The sequence below is a fragment of the Oryx dammah genome, unplaced genomic scaffold (genome assembly GCF_014754425.2).
Source record: "Oryx dammah isolate SB20612 unplaced genomic scaffold, SCBI_Odam_1.1 HiC_scaffold_11, whole genome shotgun sequence".
Taxonomy (NCBI): Eukaryota; Metazoa; Chordata; class Mammalia; order Artiodactyla; family Bovidae; genus Oryx; species Oryx dammah.
The window spans coordinates 43042190-43062330 of record NW_024070195.1 but is presented as its reverse complement, the minus strand read 5'-3'; the positions used below and the strand labels follow the sequence as shown (position 1 = coordinate 43062330).

The 20141-nt window shown below is 43.1% G+C and overlaps 1 protein-coding gene across 3 annotated transcripts; it reads left to right on the top strand.

Moving 5' to 3' along the window:
- The first annotated feature begins 209 nt into the window (after nucleotides 1-209).
- ZBTB9 (zinc finger and BTB domain containing 9) lies at nucleotides 210-16900 on the top strand. Of its 3 annotated transcripts, none has more exons than XM_040249103.1 (2): nucleotides 210-481; nucleotides 737-5011. In XM_040249103.1, exon 2 carries the CDS (start codon nucleotides 743-745, stop codon nucleotides 2129-2131), a length of 1389 nt encoding a protein of 462 aa, XP_040105037.1. In that variant the 5' UTR covers nucleotides 210-481; nucleotides 737-742; the 3' UTR covers nucleotides 2132-5011. The 3 variants fall into 3 exon arrangements, 2 of the variants coding, with proteins under 2 accessions (XP_040105037.1, XP_040105036.1); XR_005722640.1 differs by lacking the exon at nucleotides 737-5011 and adding an exon at nucleotides 16862-16900 and having other exon boundaries at nucleotides 247-481; XM_040249102.1 differs by having other exon boundaries at nucleotides 247-481; nucleotides 662-5011.
- Nucleotides 16901-20141: the final 3241 nt, after the last annotated feature.

Genomic DNA, 20141 nt, shown 5'->3' with positions numbered 1-20141 from the left:
CAGGCGTTACATTTAATCACTGGCGTGTCTCACTGGTCGCGCTCTCGGTACCGCCTGCGCATCCTCATCCCTTCTGCGGCCCCGGCCGGGTGTACTGCCTCCCGCCAGCACCGTCTTCTCGCCGGTGTGACCAATCGACGTGAGGCTTGTAGGCCAGCGCCCTCCGATTGGTGCCTCCCTGGCCCCGCCCAACTCCCCGGAGTCCGCTTCCGGCGGGGAGGAGGCGGCTTCCGGCCGAGGCGGCTGGGTTGCTGCAGAGCCGCTCTGGACGGAGGACCGCGTGTGTACCCGTGGGGGCGTGGCGGCAGGAAGGGCCAAGTGGCTGGCGCTCGCGGTCCCCGGGTGCCTGCCAGGGAGTTGGACTCTGCGGGCACGTGAGTTGGGGAGCGGAACGGTGGGAAGAAGCCGACCGGGCCGGCGGGATCCGGCTCGCGGCTGAAGGACCTCCTCCTCGCCACAGGCCCTGCAAGTTCAATCCCCGGTTGGTGTTTTGTTGTGGTTTGTTTTCGTTTTCTTGGCGGGGGAGTGTGTGGGACTGTTCTGCCCGAACCACCGGCTACCGAAAAGTTCCACACGTTGGGGTGCAGCGGAGGCGGACGTTGCTTGGGGAGATACGATTGTCCTTATCCACAGCTTCTGTGACCCCTTCTTTCCTCCACAGCCCTCGTCGCGCAGGGGCTCTCCCCCGCCCTCTCACCTCCTGTACCCGACCCTCTGGGGTCTCTTTTTTCCCCAGGAGGCCATGGATACCTCGACGCCTTTGCCTCCTGTAGCCCCCTCCCCAGCCTGCAACCCAGCCCCACGGACGATCCAGATCGAGTTCCCTCAGCACAGCTCTTTGCTGCTGGAGGCCCTGAACCGCCACAGGCTGGAGGGAAAGTTCTGTGACGTCTCTCTCCTGGTGCAGGGCCGCGAACTGAGGGCCCACAAAGCAGTGTTGGCCGCCGCTTCTCCTTACTTCCACGACAAGCTACTTCTGGGGGATGCACCGCGTCTCACCCTACCCAGCGTTATCGAAGCCGATGCCTTCGAGGGGCTGCTCCAGCTCATTTATTCGGGGCACCTCCGTCTGCCCCTGGATGCTCTCCCTGCTCACCTTCTTGTGGCCAGTGGCCTGCAGATGTGGCAAGTGGTAGATCAGTGCTCAGAGATCCTTAGAGAACTGGAAAACGCAGGTGGTGGGATTTCATCCCGAGGAGCAACCCCTTTCCACACACTTCTTTCCACCACAGGAGGCTGGTGCATCCGCTCTTCTCCTTTCCAGACCCCGGCACAGTCTTCTGCTTCTAACCTGAGCTCGATTGGAGGGGAGGGGAGTGAACTGGGAGATATATTACAGCTTCAGATTGAAGAGGAAGATGAGGAAGAAGATGAGGAGGACCAAGGGTCAGCAGCACCCTGTCAGACTCCTCAGCCTCAGAGAGGATCAGGGAGTTTTCCTCGCCCTCCTGTATCCCACCCCCTGCCCACATCCACTGTTCCTTGCAGACTTCCAGAGGGTGAGAGTGCCCCACCTGAGCCTCCTGCTCCTCATACTGCATTGCCCCCCAAAATCTTCTACATCAAGCAGGAACCCTTTGAGTCCAAGGAGGAGATAGCTGGAGGCGGAAGTCAGTCTGTAGGAGCAAAGGAGGAGACCAAAGTGTTTCCAGCAGGGAACACTGAAGAGAATGGAGAACTAGGGTTCCTACTGCCCTCAGGAGCAGGGACAACATCTGGAGGAGGTGGTCCATCCTGGAAACCAGTGGATCTTCATGGGAATGAAATCCTGTCAGGGGGTGGGGGACCTGGGGGAGCAGGGCAGGCTGTGCATGGGCCTGTGAAGCTAGGTGGCGCACCCCCTGCAGATGGAAAACGCTTTGGTTGTTTGTGTGGGAAACGCTTTGCAGTGAAGCCAAAGCGTGACCGGCACATCATGCTGACCTTCAGCCTTCGACCCTTTGGCTGTGGCATCTGCAACAAGCGTTTCAAGCTGAAGCACCATCTGACAGAGCATATGAAGACGCATGCTGGAGCCCTACATGCCTGTCCTCACTGTGGTCGCCGGTTCAGAGTCCATGCCTGTTTCCTTCGCCACAGGGACCTCTGCAAGGGTCAGGGCTGGGCCACTGCTCACTGGACTTACAAGTGATTGCTAAGGCCATATGCTAACTTTCAGGACAAGGGAGCCACTGCTGCTGATGGATACTTATTACCCCTCACTACCACAGTACCCTAATCCTGTATCTTGATGTTGGTGTTGGTGGTTTTTTCTTGGCCATACCTCGTAGCATGCCACCAGGGATTGAACCTGCACCCCTGCAGTAGACAGTGCAGAGTCCTAACCACTGGACTAGCAGCAACGTCGTATCTTGTTAATTATTCCACAAGGGTAGATATATTATGGATCTCTTCTTGGGTGTGGGCCTCAACCTGACAGATTTGAAAACTTGATTTCTCATCTCCAGGTTTTTGCTAACTATCCTCCGGGAAACTGGTTTACAGGCCCTAGATATACTGATCAGGTGCCTGTAATCGATCCTTTCATACAGGAAACTGGATTAAATTTCAGATTAGAAGTTTTATTTGATGAGAGAGGAGTTAGAGCAAGAAAAATGATGATAAATGTTTAATTCAGTCTCTATGAGAAGTTAAGGGAGCTGGTCTCCATCTAGAGATGTGTTTGATTCAGAGTTCTAGTGATCCAGAGACTAAGCTCTAAGCTTTACTTTTCCCTCATCATTGCTGAAATTTTATGAGTAAAGGTCTTCTTATATACTTTTCTTTTGTTATGATTTTCTGGAAACCCTTCAGTCTATAAATTACTTTCTCACCAGTAGGTACTTTTTCAACACCTGTGTTTTGTATGTTGTAGTTGAGCACTTTAACAAATTGAGAATTCCATGAGTCACTTAGCACCCTCTTTAATAGAGGTATTCCCTCCACAGTCTGTGCCTCTTGTCTACCTTTGACCACCACTTATCACTCATATTGATCACAGGGACTGAAATGTGATCAGTGAACTCAGGAGATGGCCACTGACCTAAAAATAAAATACTCTCAGGGTAGTGCCACTGCTCTGAACAAGAGACTGAGGTTAGAGGGACTCAGGGCTGAGATGGCACATGCTGAAAACTAGAGAAATAACTGCACAGTGGGACCATACCTCCTCCCTGTCCATCCTCACCCACATTACAGCCCCTTGGTCCACACATAGAAGGGTAGATATTGGAATGGGGAGATTGTCGTAGTTTTCTTTATTTCTTCAAATAAACTTTGCCATGAAATCTAAGCTAACTGAACTGAATTGAGTCATTTATATGGGAGAGAACATGTGAGAAGAGTTGCAAAGACCTGGATGTATTCCTTATGCAGCTGGGTTATGTCAGTGAGGGAAGAATCAGATAGTTTCACACTGATGCAGAGAACACAATCCTGGACATTGGGGGACCAGATTCTCAGTCCTCACCTGCCTTTTTTGTTTTGAGGGGTGGGGTGTTATGTACCTTCTAACTGGTTCTTTGTTTTTTTGTTTATTTTTTTTAGAGATTGTTCACATGATTTTATAAGGTTGCCTCCTGACTTCATATATTATGTGTATTGTTTGGTTTGTTCAACATTTATTGCAAAGCACTGTACTCAACCCTGACTTACACTCTTAACCTTGAAGAATTTGCAGCTACTACCAAAGCTAGACATAATGACAATGTGGTATAGTAAGTCCATGATGGGGGACAGTACAAGCTACTGTAGTGGCACAAAGGAAGCTGAGTAAAGAACCTATTATAGATCACCAGAGGTTTCACAAAGACCTCCGTTGCCAGAGTATGGCAGTGGGGATAGGTGGCCGAATTGATGTGGAAATGGTGAGCATGAGAACTGTAGAGCCAAGACTGACAGCCTTTGCCAAAGCAGGTACCTCGGAAGTTATTAGGTATGGAGCCTAAAGGGGCTAAAACTATGACTGTGGCTGAGAGGGTGAGTTCTAACTGGGATCTGTCAGTCTTTCTAAAGAGCCATCCCCACTGTAAGCACTGTGACCACACTGGGTACAGGGTCAGGGATGGAGGCTGCCACCCTTGGATCTACTGCCATGCCACCCTCCTGTCATTCTTTGGTGCACATTCTGTAAGTGGGTGTATCTGTTGGCCAGGATCCTTGGATTGCAAGTAATGGAAGCTGGCTCTGACTAGCCTTATCAAAACAGGAGTCTGAAGGATGTGGAGTGGCTCCTGGAGCAGAAGGAAGGGCTAAAAGACCAGCCTTTGGAAGGATGACACCTGGGTCAGCTCCGGGGCTTCATGGAGCAGAAACGGGGGGTTTCTTCAGGTCGTATGTTTTAGGAAGACCCAATCAGTCTTCTGTCTCGTGTCTCTCGTCTTAAGATGAAATTTCCAGGAGTGGACTCTGCCTCAGGGCCACCCTCTGGCCAGAGCACCGTGACCATGCATTTCACTGAGGCAACAAGTCCTGGAATCCTCAAGGGTAAATTGAAGTTCTGGGACAGAAGAGTGGGGAAGGGGGCCCACCCAAGAACAGAGGTCCACCCATACAGTCTCCACATGTTGCCCATCGCGGGATCTGTAAAGCTTCAGGTCTACCTGGCACTTGATAGATGTCTAGACATACAACAGAATTGCCTCCTCCCGCTCCTTATTCCGCACAGCTCTTTGTTACTTCCTATGAAGCCCATTAAAACTCCATGTTAGAATTTTTTTATTAAGTTATTAGAATTATAGAGAAATTGAGTTCCGTGATGAAAGGTTTTGGTTTAAACTCACTTAAACGTGCACTTCTCTGCATCTGTCTTTTCCTTTTTATAGTGGAGGAAATGTCCCTTCTACTGTCCACGGCTAGGCCCCTTGCCAGAGCCTTTGCTCTTTTAATTATCCTCTCTATCCTATATCTTCACTCTTCTGTCTCTAGTTTCTCATTAACAGTTAATATGTTCATGGGATTGTGAGAATTAATACATGTAAAATGCTTAAAACAGTGCCTTGTACTTAGTAAACTCAATAAATGTCAGCTCTTATAGAGTGAGAGCGTCAGTTCCCCACACTCAGGGATCAGTTCTCTCAGGGAGCATTCACATCCATAAAGGGAAAGTGTTTTCAACTAAAAGGGAAATGAGGTGTACAGCACTCAGTAAGGATTAGATGTTATTATTTTAATTACTGCCTTTCTAATAAATGCTAGTTTTTCAGGGCTCTTCCCCTGTCTTCTAACTTGATACACTCCTGGATGATTTTTATCCACTTTTCTGAGTTAAAGCATTTAAATACTGGTGACCCTTAGTTTTATATATCCAGTTTTCCTAACCCCCAAACCACTTAGATTCTTCCCTCTTTATTGCTTCAACAATAAGCGTCTACTGGGTACTGATGAGGAAAGCAGAAAGTATCCCAAGGACTTGGGCCTGGGTTTTCGCTTTAAGAGACAGATGTTTAAACCATTGTGTACATACTTCATAGATAAAAGGGAAAGGAAATACAACAGGCAATAAGATGGAGAGTAACAGGAAAGGAAGGTATACTATACATATTTATCTAGTATCCAAAGCAAAAGAAAGACCCAGACTGTTGCCCTAATGGTCCAGGAGCGAGTGACAAGAATGAAGACAGAACATGAAATCTGGTGCAAGGGGTCAGGGGACCTGTGGCCTCTACTGGACTGAAGTGCAGAGTCTACTCTGAGTCCAGCTTTTATTCGTAACTGCAGACTACAAGACTTTCTCAGATCTTATCTTTCTCAACACACATGCCATATCAATCACAAACTCCTAAACATCATGGACTACACTAACACAGTCCAGATCTCCTTGTGTTTACCCCAGGCCATTTCCTTCCTGGCTGGTCTCGGGAACCATTAGCAAGTGCACGGGCAGTGTTCATGCCTGATGTGGACTAGGCGTTCCAAGGTCCATGCTTTCACGATCCCAGTCATAATCCCTTCTGGGTCTGACCCTGGGGTTTGTAACAAGGCTGTAATTCTAAGAAAGACATGAAAAATAATCATCAATATAGTTTCTTAATACATGCTGTTTTTCCAGGTACTATTTCTGTGAAATTTCTCAAGGCTGTGAAAGTACATTGTTAGGAATTCCCACTACACCAGACATGCAACACAGGGCGAGGAGAGTGGTTCCAGTTAAGTGTTCAGCACATGTAAAGGCCAAGGAGGAGCTAGGAGGTGTATTTGATGAGACTGGGGACCTGGAGAGGAATGAGATGTTGTCTTAGTCCATTCTGGCATTTCTAACAGCACCACAGATGTGGTGGCTTATAAACAAAAGAATTATTTCTCACACTTCTGGAGGCTGGAGTCTTAAGATCAAGTGCCAGAAGATTTGGTGTCATGAGGACCTGCTTCCTGACTCATATATCTTGCTGTATCTTCACACAGTGGAAAGAGAAAGGGAGCTCTCTGAAGTTTCTTTTTTTATAAGGGCACTAATCTCATTCATGAGGTCTTCACCTTCATGACCTAATCCCACCAATGCCCAGCCTTCTAATAACACCACTTTGGGGATAGGATTTTAACATGAATTTTGGGGAGCATAAACATTCAGTTCATTGCAGATGTGATTGAAGAGGTGGACTGGACTATATGGAGCCTTGATTATGATAAGGAATTTGGATTTGATCCTAAATGCATTGAGAAGGCAATAAGGAATTTAAAGTAGGGAAATAATGATCTTTTCACATTTTAAAGAGATGAGCTTCCCTGGTGGCTCAGATGGTAAAGAATCTGCCTGCAATGCAAGAGACTCGGGTTCAATCCCTGGGTCAGGAAGATCCCCTGGAGAAGGGAATGACTACCCACTCCAGTATTCTTGCCTGGAGAATTCCATGGACAGAGAAGCCTTGTGGGCTTCAGTCCATGGGGTTGCAAAAAGTTGGACATGAGTGAGTGACTTCACACTTTGACTGGACTTCCCTGGTGGTCCAGTGGTAAAGAATCCATCTGCCAATGCAGTGGACATGGCTTCCATCCCTGGTACAGGAAGATCCCACAGGCCTCGGTGTAGCTAAGCCTGTGTGCCGCAACTGTTGAGCCTGCACTGAGAGCCCGTGCTTGGCAGCAAGAGAAGCCACAGCGATGAGAAGACTGTGCACCTCAGAGAAGGCCGGAATGCAACAATGAAGACTCAATGAAGCCAAAAATAAATTTTATACAGAGGGCAAGAGCTGGAGCAGGGAGACCAATTAGACTATTTCATTAGTGCAGACAAGAAGAGAGTCAAAGCAGATACGGAGAGAAGGAGATGGATTAAAGTTACTATTTTTCGAGGTAGGAGTGACACACAGCATTTTAACAGCTTAATATAGAGATTGTGGGAAAGTAAAATACCAAGGATGATTTCTAGAGTTTTGGCTTGAGTTAGAGGCCATTGAATGAGTGGGAGACAGGAATAGAACTTGGGAGTGATCACAGGCAGCTGGATGTATTGACAAGTGTTCTTCTAGACAAGGGGGTGGCAAACTTATTCTATAAGGGATCGCATAGTAAATATCAGGCTTTACATGCCAAGAAGCAAAATCAAGGATATATAGGTACATAAATTAAGGAAAACAAATTTCCACAATTTCTTTGTATTTATTAACAAAATTCAAAATAATAATTGAGTACAAATTTTTGTTGTACAAGTCAGCTGCTTAATTGGGGATCAAACTTACTGTCTCCTAGGACTTCCCTGGGGTGATCCGGTAGTTAAGACTGTGCTTCCAGTGCAGAGGACATGGATTCAACCCCTGGTTGGGGAACTAAGGTCCCATGTGCTGCATGGTGCAGCTAAAAAAAAAATTACAAGCAGTGTTTCCTATCATTATAATCAACTGCAAATGTTCATCTGTTAGTGCTGATCTATAATGAGATTTTTTATATTTGATCTTTGAAAATGTCTTCACACAGGTAATACTGCCAGAACTGGTATCAGTCTAAGAGCATGTGATTTTTTTTTTTTTAAGAGCATGTGATTTTAATTGAGCATATTCATCACTTGAAAGGCATTTATAGAGTTCTATCATTTATATTCTCTTGATACTTGCCTTTTATCATATCATTACATTGTCAATTCAGTTCAGTTTAGTCGCTCAAGTCATGTCCGACTGTTTGCAGCCCATGGACTGCAGCACGACAGGCTTCCCAGTCCGTGACTAACTGCCGGAGTTTGCTCAAACTCCTGTCCATCCAGTTGGTGATGCCATCCAACCATCTCTTCCTCTGTTGTCTCTTCTCCTGCCTTCAGTCTTTCCCAGCATCAAGGTCTTTTCCAGTAAGTCGGTTCTTCGCATCAGGTGGCCAAAGTATTGGAGTTTCAGCTTCAGCATCAGTCCTTCCAATGAATATTCAGGACTGATTTCTTTTAGGATTGACTGGTTGGATCTTCTTGCGGATCTCTAGAGACTTGAGTCTTTTCCAACAGCACAGTTCAAAAGCGTCAGTTCTTCAGCGCTCAGCCTTCTTTATGGCCCAACTCTCACCTCTATACATGACTACTGGAAAAAACATCGCTTTGACTATATGGACCTTTGTCGGCAAAGTAATGTCTGTTCTTTAATATGCTGTCTAGGTTTGTCATAGCTTTTCTTCCAAGAAGCAAGTGTCTTTTAATTTCACGGTTGTAGTCACTATCTGGAGTGATTTTGGAGCTCAAGAAAATAAAGTCTGTCACTGTTTCCATTGTTTCCCCATATATTTGCCATTAAGTGATGGAACTGGATGCCATGATCTTAGTTTTTTGAATGTTGTTTTAAGCCAGGTTTTTCACTCTCCTCTTTCACTTTCATCAAGAGGCTCTTTAGTTCCTCTTTGCTTTCTGCCATATGGGTGGTGTCATCTACATATCTGAGGTTATTGATATTTCTCCCAGCAATATTGATTCCAGCTTGTACTTCATCCAGTCTGGCATTTCGTATGATGTACTCTGCATGTAAGTTAAATAAGCAAGGTTACAATATACAGCCTTGACATACTCCTTTCCCAATTCGGAACCAGTCTGTTGTTCCATGTCCAGTTCTAACTGTTGCTTCCTGACCTGCATACAGATTTCTTAGGAGGCAGGTAAGGTGGTCTGGTATTCCCATCTCTTTAAGAATTTTTCACTGTTTTCCACATTGTCAATTAAGCACATCCAGTTGAAGGATAGGTGGAGGCTCTCCAACTGTACAGTTAAATGAAATATAGGAATTTCCTTTGCACTTGCACTGAGGTCTGAAAAATATTGCTGGAACCATAGTTTGAGTTCAGAATATGTATCTGTTGCAAATTTGTGTGAGGATGGAGATCTTGCTTCTTGTTCTTGACTCTACCTGCAATTCAGACAACTTTAATGATTTTGCTGAGGTTTATTGATATGTTTCCATATAAGCTCTTTTTGGCTTTTAAGAAATGGTACCACGTCTACAGCCTGTCCACTGATTGATGTGTGGATGAACAAAAAGAGGTATTTATATACAGTGGAATGTTACTTGACCTTAAAAAAGGAAGAAAATTCTGACACATGCTCCAAGATAGGTGAACCTTGAAGACACTATGCTAAGTGAAATAAGCCAGGAACAAAAGGAAAAATACTGTATTATTCCACTTATATGAGGGACTTAGAGCAGTCAAGTTCATAGAGACAGAAAGTATAATGGTGGTTGCTAGAGGCTGGGGAGAGCGGGAAAGGGGAATTATTGTTAAATGGGTACCTGGTTTCAGTTTGGGTAGATGAGAAATGTTCTGCAGATTGACAGTGGTGATGGTGAATTATTTAATGCTACTGTACACTTAAAAATGGCTTAAATTGTAAATTTTGTTAGGTACATTAGCCACAATAAAAAGTAAATGAACCCGTAGTGAGCTAATGGATCTAGACATTGAGCGTCAGTGGTGGCTAATACCGTAAAAAAACAACCAGACAATAAAAATATGTTGCTTTCTTAAAAAAATTATTTATTTCAGTTGGAGACTAATTACTTTACAATATTGTAGTGGTTTTGCCATACATGGGTGTACATGTGTTCCCCATCCTGAACGCCCCTCCCGCCTCCCTCCCATCCCATCTCTCTGGGTCATCCCAGTGCACCAGCCCTGAGCACCCTGTCTCATGCATCAAACCTGGACTGGCAAACTGTTTCATATATGATAATATACATGTTTCAATGCTATTCTCTCATATCATCCCACCCTCACCCTCTCCCACAGAGTCCAAGTTCAGTTCAGTCCAGTTGCTCAGTCGTGTCCGACTCTTTGCGACCCCATGAATTGCAGCATGCCAGGCCTCCCTGTCCATCACCAACTTCCGGAGTTCACTCAAACTCAACGTCCATCGAGTCAGTGATGCCATCCAGCCATCTCATCCTCTGTTGTCCGCTTTTCCTCCTGCCCCCAATCCCTCCCAGCATCAGAGTCTTTTCCAGTGAGTCACCTCTTCGCATGAGGTGGCCAAAGTACTGGAGTTTCAGCTTTAGCATCATTCCTTCCAAAGAAATCCCAGGGCTGATCTCCTTTAGAATGGACTGGGTGGATCTCCTTTCAGTCCATGGGACTCTCAATTCTTCTCCAACACCACAGTTCAAAAGCATCAGTTCTTCGGTGCTCAGCTTTCTTCACAGCCCAACTCACATCCATACATGACTACTGGAAAAACCATAGCCTTGACTAGATGGACCTTTATTGGCAAAGTAATGTCTCTGCTTTTGAATATGCTATCTAGGTTGGTCATAACTTTCCTTCCAAGGAGTAAGCCTCTTTTAATTTCCTGGCTGCAGTCACCATCTGCAGTGATTTTGGAGCACCCAAAAATAAAGTCTGACACTGTTTCCACTGTTTCCCCATCTATTTCCCATGAAGTGATGGGACCAGATGCCATGATCTTAGTTTTCTGAGTGTTGAGCTTTAAGCCAACTTTTTCACTCTCCTCTTTCACTTTCAAAAGACTGTTCTATACATCTGTGTCTCTTTTGCTGTCTCGCTTATAAGGTTATTGTTACCATCTTTCTAAATTCCATATATATGTATAATATGTTGCTTTTGGAGAACACTACCACCACCTATTAGTCTAACCAAAAGTATGGAACCTGAATATGATCAAACCTCAAGATAAAACTACCAATTCACAGATGATGCAGAAGGCAGGGAAACATGTTAAGCCATACCACAGTGATGCAGTCAGCAAAATTAAGTCTGTACGAGACTCTGGGGATTAGACAACTAGTTTTCTTTAAAAATTGCAAGGGGAAAAAAGGGATGGAAGGGAACCTGCAGTTTAAAAGATTTTAAAAGACTAAGTAATTGTAATGTGTGGGCCTTGTTTGGATCATAGTTTTTTATTTTTAAGATTTAAAAAAATATCACCTTTATGAGACAACTGACTAGACGTTTGAAGATATCAGAAATTATTGTTAAAAATTTAGTTGTGATAATGGTATTGTGAGTTTAAAAAAAGAGGGGACCCTTTCTTTGGTTATTTACAGAAAAATGCATGTATCCATAGATGTAGACTGAATAAAAATGCCAAATATACATATGCATTCTAGAGAATTGTATTAATTATAATTTTTGTATATATAGTCACTTTTTTAAGAGATTGAGAAATAAATTTGGAAAGAGTTAATGCACATTAAGAGCATCTAATCAATCACCAACTTGATGACATGAGTTTGAACAAGCTCTGGGAATTGGTGATGGGCAGGAAAGCCTGGCATGCTGCAGTCCATGGGGTTGCAGAGAGTTGGACACAACTGAGTGACTGAACTGAACTGAGTCAAGAATGTTGTTTTACAAGCACATCCTGTTGGTGTTCTGGTCAAAGTTAATAAAACTTTCTACTTGACTCTTAAAGTAATTCATTGCTCTCTTTATTGATTTAGAGTGATCTCCAGCATATATTGCTGAGTGTAAAAAGCAAAGTGCAGGACAGTATATTAATACATAACATGCTATGTTTTGTATGAGACACAGTAAACAGAGACATTACTTGGCCAACAAAGGTCCGTCTGGTCAAGGTTATGGTTTTTCCAGTGGTCGTGTATGGATGTGAGAGTTGGACTGCGAAGAAAGCTGAGCACCAAAGAATTGATGCTTTTGAACTGTGGTGTGGGAGAAGACTCTTGAGAATCCCCTGGACTGCAAGGAGATCCAGCCAGTCCATTCTGAAGGAGATCAGCCCTGGGTGTTCTTTGGAAGGAATGATGCTAAAGCTGAAACTCCAGTACTTTGGCCACCTCATGTGAAGAGATGACTCATTGGAAAAGACTGATGCTGGGAGGGATTGGGGGCAGGAGGAGAAGGGAATGACAGAGGATGAGATGGCTGGATGGCATCACTGACTCAATGGACGTGAGTCTGAGTGAACTCTAGGAGTTGGTGATGGACAGGGAGGCCTGGCATGCTGCAATTCATGGGGTCGCAGAGTCGGACACGACTGAAAGACTGAACTGAAATGAGAGGAAATAAGAAAGGTATAAGATTTGCTTATATTTGCAAAAATAAGCACTCCTAGGATAAATAAGAAAACAGTAAAAATGGGAAAAGAAGTTGAGGTAAGGACAGAAATGACCATATGTGCTTTAAGACTCCTGTAGGTGTACTTTGGGGTTTTTTGCTTTTGTTTTGCTCTATAGGGTTTTAGCTGTGGCATTCAGGATCTTTCTTTTCTTTTTTTTTTTTTTTTTTAGTTTTGGCATGCAGGATCTAGTTCCCTGACCAGGGATCCAGCCTGGGCCCCTTGCTTTGGGAACATGGAGTCTTAACCACTGGACCACCAGGGAAGTGCCTGTGTGTTTTTGAATTATGTAATTTAATTACCTAATCAAAAAAAATTTTTTTAATTCTTTCAATTTGAGAACAAATGAACTGAAACATATCAACTTGGCAATATAATCACAAAGAGAGTTAGTTCTGAAGACTTTCCATCCTTAATGGGATGTACTCTGAAGGACGAAAAAGTCCCTAACTAAAATTTTAAACTTTTAAGCCCTTAAATGTGAATTTTTCTTAAGCTTTAAACTTGTCTCTGAAATTATGTTGTTTGAAGTATTATCAATACAGGAATTTTAAAAATAAAGTATTTTCCAATAAATAGGTCAAAAGACATGGTTATATTAAAAGTAGGAGCAATCTGTTTTTATTTGTTTATTTTTGGCTATGATGGGTCTTCATTGCTGTGTGAGGGTTTTCTCTAGTTGCTCCAAGCAGGGGCTATTCTTCCTTGCAATGTGCAGAATTCTTAATTGCTGCAGCTTCTTGTTGCACAGCACAGGCTGTAGGCACACAGTAGTTGTGGAAATTGGGCTTTGTTGCCCTGCAGCATGTGAAATCTTCAAGGATTGAACCCATGTCCCCTGCATTGGCAGGTGCATTCTTAATCACTGGACCACTGAGGAAGCCCCTGAGGAATCAATGCTTTTAGTATAAGAGAAAAGATACACAATTATATAACCAAGGAAATCCACTGAAAACGTAATAATGTTTAAAGTGAAAAATCAGGAGGAAATTACGAGTTTTCAAATATATCTTTTCTGGTCTTGTCCACTGAAATGGACTAGAAACAATGAGCAACCCTAGTGCCTACTAAAATAAAGCATGGCTTCTTGAAGAAATTGCTGTTTCCACATCTAGAAGTAGGCATTTTTCAAAGTGCACCTGGGACACCTTTTTATGTTAGGAAGCAAGAAAACTTTAGAAGTTAAAAGTTTGTCATGTCAAAAGAACCCAGGAGCCTACATGAAAATGTCCCCACTGAACAAAGTTATCACAATCTCAGTAACTAAAAGAATAATGATCAAATTGAACACATTGGTTGAATGAAATTCATTACTTTATGGTAATACTCAAAATGAGAATAAATCAAGAACTCTTCACTCATTGCCATTTGGGGTAACTTTTAAAACTTTTGCTTTGAAAATTGGTAATTAAAGGGAAAATTGTTATCGTTTAGTCTCTAAGTCATGTCTGACTGTTTGCAACCCCATCGACTGTAGCCCCCCAGGCTCCTCTGTCCATGGGATTTCCCAGGCAGGAATATCGGAGTGGGTTGCCATTTCCTTCTCTTCGGATCTTCCCAACCCAAGGATCAAACCTGTATCTTTTGGTTGACAAGTGGATTCTTTACCTCTGAGACACGTGGGAAGTCCAAAGGGAGACTATTAAGCATTATTTTGCTCTTCCAGTAAAAGTTTATTTTAAGAAAACCACATAGTCCCAGTTAAGGAAGAAAACCGTCACAGAATTCTTATAAACAGTGTGAAGGAAACAATCAGAAAAACATAATTTAACAAACTCCAATGAAATTGTTGATTCAGGCAAGGATTATCAACTGGTTTTAAAACCAGATGATTGATTGTAGTAAACATTCATATAGAGCCACCACAGAGATAACTTTCCAATCTCAAGAGGGAAAGCATTAATTGTATATCAGATGATCAATCTTGGTATCACTAATGGCTGAGCATGTGTCTCTAATGGACTACAATATTCACAGCAATGTAATAACAATATGATTTTATTCTTCTTAGTATCTCATATTCTAGCTGAGGCATGCCTCAAAGGATTTAATCCATTCCTAAAAACATGTTAGATAGTGAATTTTTAGGCAGGGGGAGTCTGTACATCATTGTTCTAAACAGAAAAACATATATGTATATATATTCCCAGCACACCTAGAAGCCCCAACCAATTTCTTTCAGTACTTGAAACACTAATACATATATGTATATAACAATCAACCAGGTTTTCTGCTTAAGATAAAGCCTTTAAAACATCAGCTCTCTAATTGTTCAACACTTAATTAACTCATTAATGACTTTGTGCAGTAACCTTTAGGGTACAAATCATGTTTTCCTTTTAACTGTAACAAACGTGTACAGTAATGTAAGGAGCAGTGAAACAGTACGTTAAAGACACATAGCCATGCTGCAGGCAGGTGGGATCTTAGTTCCCTAACTGGGATCAAATCCATGCCCCTCACCTTGGAAGTGTAGAGTCTTAACCCCTCGACTTCCAGGGAAGTTCTGAAAACTGGGTACCTTGATAATTATGGGTAACAACAACAACAAAAATAAACCAGAAAATGAAAATTACTCTCTAGGTCTTTTTAGGTTGGTTGTGGCTTGAGAAAACTTCAGTGTTTAACCAGGCCATTTACAACTCTTTCTTAGCCTTCACTTTCAGCATCTGAGACAGACACCTTGTAAGTGATACCTGCCCTCTTCAAGATTTCCCTGCAACTTCCTACATGACTTCTAGGCTAAAAATTTGGATCTTTTATTATGGCCCAGCTGGGGAAACACTGACTCTACTTTGGAAGAAAGGAAATTATTCACCAGAAGAGTTGCAGAACCTGGCTAATATGTACCAGTAGGAATTGGGAGCATGTACCAAGGAAAGGGGATCTTAAGGGTGCTGAAACGAGAAGACTGGAATATAAGACTGGATAAGGATGGATATGTTAATAAAAAAAACACTCTCTTGTGACTTAGGATTTAATATCTTGGCAAAGACACCTGGAACTGATCCTAGTACATCACTGAGAAAGCTCCTTGAAGACTCGGGAAGGCAACACCCCATAGTGAGAGAGGAGGAGATGCTAGAACTTCCTTGGAAGAGTTAAAATGTAGACATGCTAGAATAAATTTGCTTTACTGTCAGAGAACATAGGACTTCTCTGGCAGTCAGTGTTAAGATTTTGGGCTTCCAGTGCAGGGGGAGGGTTTGATCCCTGGTCAGGGAACTTTGATCCTGCATGCCATGGAGCATGGTCAAAAATAACTAAAACAAAAAAGTGCTGCTTTATCAGCAATCAGAAATGGAAATTTGAAAAAAGAACTCATCAGTTGACTGTTTCCTGGAGGCCAGAGGCCACTCCCCTCAATAAAGCAATAAGAAATCTGCTAGAGATGAGCACTGACATTGTTGAGATTATCGGTAATAACTGTTCTTTGAAAGCTAGGGTTCATTCCAGAGGAGGCTGATGTGGAACTGGAGTCCCCAGTGTCAATAGAGAGATACAATTTCGAAAGAGTAGAGGCCCTGACTTAATTGTCAGGGGCAAGGCAGGTGTAATTACCAAGATAGGCAGCAAAGCATGATGGAAACTAGAGGGAAGAGGCAGATAGAGGTCTGTGTCAACAGCTAATAGGTCAGGGCATTCCCGCTGCAAGGTAGATAGTCAGGTAGGACATTATGCAACCTACATAGCCAAAACAAAAAGATCAAGAGTGAATGAGCCAAAGGGTGATGTTTGCTACTGAAGAGAAGAATCATGATCCCTCACTCAACTGACAGATCAAAGCCAGTTCTCAGACCCAGAGAAGACTGAATTCTCTTGAGGAAAAACTCTATGACAACATACTAGAAGTTCCTCTAATCCTAATGGGACTTATTGTAATTTATTAAAGGAACTGTACATAGGGAAAAGGAGGAACAACAGGATCTTTTAAGAGATGTGGGTTTTAGAATCTGAACTGAGAGTGGTATTAAGATACCAAAGCAACATCATGGCACCCGTAGTAAGTGGTATAGGGAAGCTGAGTAATAAATGGAGTCCTGGCCTAAGTATTTTTCACAGTAAGTCTCATGGGTCTATGGAAAAATCCTCTGATGATATCAGTAATTCCCAAAAGCATAGTTAGAAAGGATCTATTTAGATTCTGGTAGAACCCTCCTAGGAGTTCCCTGATCTATGGAGTAAGAGCCATAATGGTAGGAAAAGACAAGTAAAAGCTCCCAAAACAGTATCGTCTACCCCTAACAAGCCAAGATCAATTAGAAGTAGTTTTGCATCCTACGTAGAATGGCAGAGATTAATATCATCCTCAAATACTTCAAAGAATGTGGTGGTTATATGGTTATATTTCCTTTTATTTTTTTCACTTCTATGGTTCCTATTCATTGGAAGGACTGATGCTGAAGCTGAAATTCCAATACTTTGGCCACCTGATGTAAAGAAATGACTCATGGAAAAGACCCTGATGCTGGGAAAGATTGAAGGCAGGAGGAGAAGGGAACAACAGAGGATGAGATGGTTGGATGGCATCACTGATGGACATGAGTTTGAGCAAGCTCTTGGAGTTGGTGACAGACAGGGAAGCCTGGCGTGCTGCAGTCTGTGGGCTCACAAAGAGTCGGACACAACTGAGTGACTGATTGTAACTTTAATGGCTCCTGTAAAAACCAGATTGATTGTGGTGGATGGTGGTGGACTATTTGATAATCCAACATAGCCTCTGGCTCTTGGTATATTGCTTTTATTTTTAAGTATTTTTATTTATTTATGACTGCTGGATCTGGCTGTGCTGCTGCTGTGCGAGCTTTTCTCTAGCTGCAGCGAGCAGGGGCTCCCCTCTAGTTGTGTACGGGCTTTCGATTGCAGCGATTTCTCTTGCTGCAGAGCACAGGCTCTAGGGTGGAAGGGCTTCAGTGGTTGCAGCACGTGGGCTCAGTAGTTGTGGCTGCTGGACGCTAGAGCACAGGCTCAACAGTTGCGGCGCACAGGCTTAGTTGCTTTGAGGCGTGTGGGGTTCTTCCCAGATCAGGGATTGAACCTGTGTCCCCTGCACTAGCAGGCAGATTCTTCACCACTAGGCCACCAGGGAAGCCCTAGTATATGGCTTTTGACCTGATAATTATATTTTTTTCTATCTCTATCAGGAAGGAAGATCAGAAACAGTTTACATTCACATAGAATAGACTTCGGTGTCCAGTCATGGTCCTTCCAGGGCTCCTCCCTTGCACCCCCTCATGCTCTCTCTGTCACAATATAGGCTAACATGACCTTGATTATCTGGATATTCTCCAGAATATTATACTGATCCTCTAAACTGAAAACATCTTACACCAGGGAGTAAGAAGTACCCTGGATGCTGCCTTAAGATACAAGTATACAGGAAGTGAAGAGATTAACTAAATACAGATTCAAGGGTATCTCATATTGGTGCACAATTAGGAGTCCAATAATTCTGGACATGATAAACGTTTACTGCTGATGTGGAGAAAGCTTCAGTGGTCTCAAAAGATCAAACCAGCTATAGCATTCCCTTAAACCAAAGCCTGATCCTCAGCAAAGCCCTAACTCTCTTCAGTTCTGTGAAAGCTGAGAGAGGTGAGGAAGCTGAAGTTTGAAGCCAGCAGAGGTTGGTTCATGAGGTTTCAGAAGAGAAGTCATCTGCATGACATAAAAGTACCAGGCGAAGCAGCAAGTGCTGATGTGGAAGCCGAAGGAGATCCACACAAGATCTAGCTAATTCATAGAAATGGCTGTGCTAAATGAATTGCCTTTTCAGTGCAGACGAATACCCTTACACTGGAAGAAGAAATCCATCTAGGATTTTTATAGCTGCAGAGGAGAAGTCGGTGCCTGGCTTCAAAGTTTCAAAGAACAGGGTGACTCTTGTTAGGGGCTGGTGACTTTAATTTGAAGCCAGTGCTCATTTGCCCTTCTAAAAACCATAAGTATTGTGCTAAATTTATTCTACCTGTGCTCTATGAATGGAATAACAAAGCCTGGGTGACAGCACTTTTGTTTACAACAGAGTAAAGGCAAATACTATATGATATCACTTAAATGTGGAATCTGAAAAATAAAACTAATGACTATAGTAAAGACACAGACTCACAGATACAAAGACAAACTAGTAGTTACCAGTGACAAGGGGGAAGGGGGAAGGGTCAAGATGGGGATAGGGGATTAAGTGGTACAAAGTACGATATCTAAAATAAATAAGCTAAAAGGATATATTATACAACACAAGGAATATAGCCAATGGACCATAAAAAAAGCTGAGCGCCGAAGAATTGATGCTTTTGAACTGTGGTGTTGGAGAAGATTCTTGAAAGTCCCTTGGACTGCAAGGAAATCAAACTAGTCAATCCTAAAGGAAATCAGTCCTGAATATTCATTGGAAGGACTGATGCTAAGCTTCAATACTTTGGCCACCTCATGCAAAGAAATGACTCCTTGGAAAAGACCCTGATACTGGAAAAGAGTGAAGGCAGGAGGAGAAGGGAACGACAGAGGATGAGATGGCTGGATGACATCACTGACTTGATGGACATGAGTTTGAGCAAGCTCCAGGAATTGGTGATGGACAGGAAAGCCTGGCGTGCTGCAGTCTATGGGGTTGCAAAGAGTCAAACACGACTGAGCAATTGAAGTGAACTGAACTGAACTGAGGTTTGTCGTAACTTTCCTTTGAAGGAGCAAGCGTCTTTCAATTTCATGGCTGCAGTCACTGTGTGCAGTGATTTCAGAGCCCAAGAAAATAAAATCTGTCACTGCTTCCACTTTTTCCCCTTCTATTTGCCATGACATGATGATACCGACCAGATGCCATGGTCTTAGTTTTTTGAATGTTGAGTTTCAAGCCACCTTTTTTACTCTCCTCTTTCATACTCATCAAGAGGCCCTTTAGTTCCTCTTCACTTTCCGCCACTAGAGTGGTATCATCTGCATATCTGTGATTGTTGATATTTCTCTCTGCAATCTTGATTCCAGCTGTGATTCGTCCAGCCTGGCATTTCACATGATATACTCTACATATAAGTTAAATAAGCAGGGTGATAATATACAGCCTTGTCATACGCCTTTCCCAATTTGGAACCAGTCAGATGTTCCGTGTCTGGTTCTAATTGTGGCTTCTTGACCCACATACAAGTTTCTCAGAAGACAGGTAAGGTGGTCTGGTATTCCCATCTCTTTAAGTTTTCCAGTTTGTTGCAGTCCACATAGTCAAAGGCTTTAGCATATTCAATAAAGCAGAAATAGATGTTTTTCTGGAACTCCCTTGCTTTTTCCTTGATCCAGTGAATGTAGGCAATTTGATCTCTGGTTTCTCTACCTCTTTGAAACTCAGTTTGCACACCTGGAAGTTCTCAGTTCATGTACTTCTGAAGCCTAGCTTGAAGGGTTTTGAGTATAACCTTGCTGGCATGTGAAATGAGTACAAGTGTACAGTAGTCTGAACATTCTTTGGCATTGTCCTTCTTTGGTATTGGAATGAAAACTGACGTTTTCTAGTCCTGTGGCCACTGCTGACTTTTCCAAATTTGCTGACATATTGAGTGTAGCACTTTAACAACATTAGGATTTTAAATAGCTCAGATGGAATTTCATCACCTCTGCTAGCTTTGTTAGTAGTGATGCTTCCTAAGGCCCACTTGACTTCACAATCTAGGATGTC

What these genes read in the sequence shown, in the direction of transcription:
- ZBTB9 (XM_040249103.1), top strand. Translation starts at nt 743, where the DNA reads ATGGATACCTCGACGCCTTTGCCTCCTGTAGCCCCCTCCCCAGCCTGC.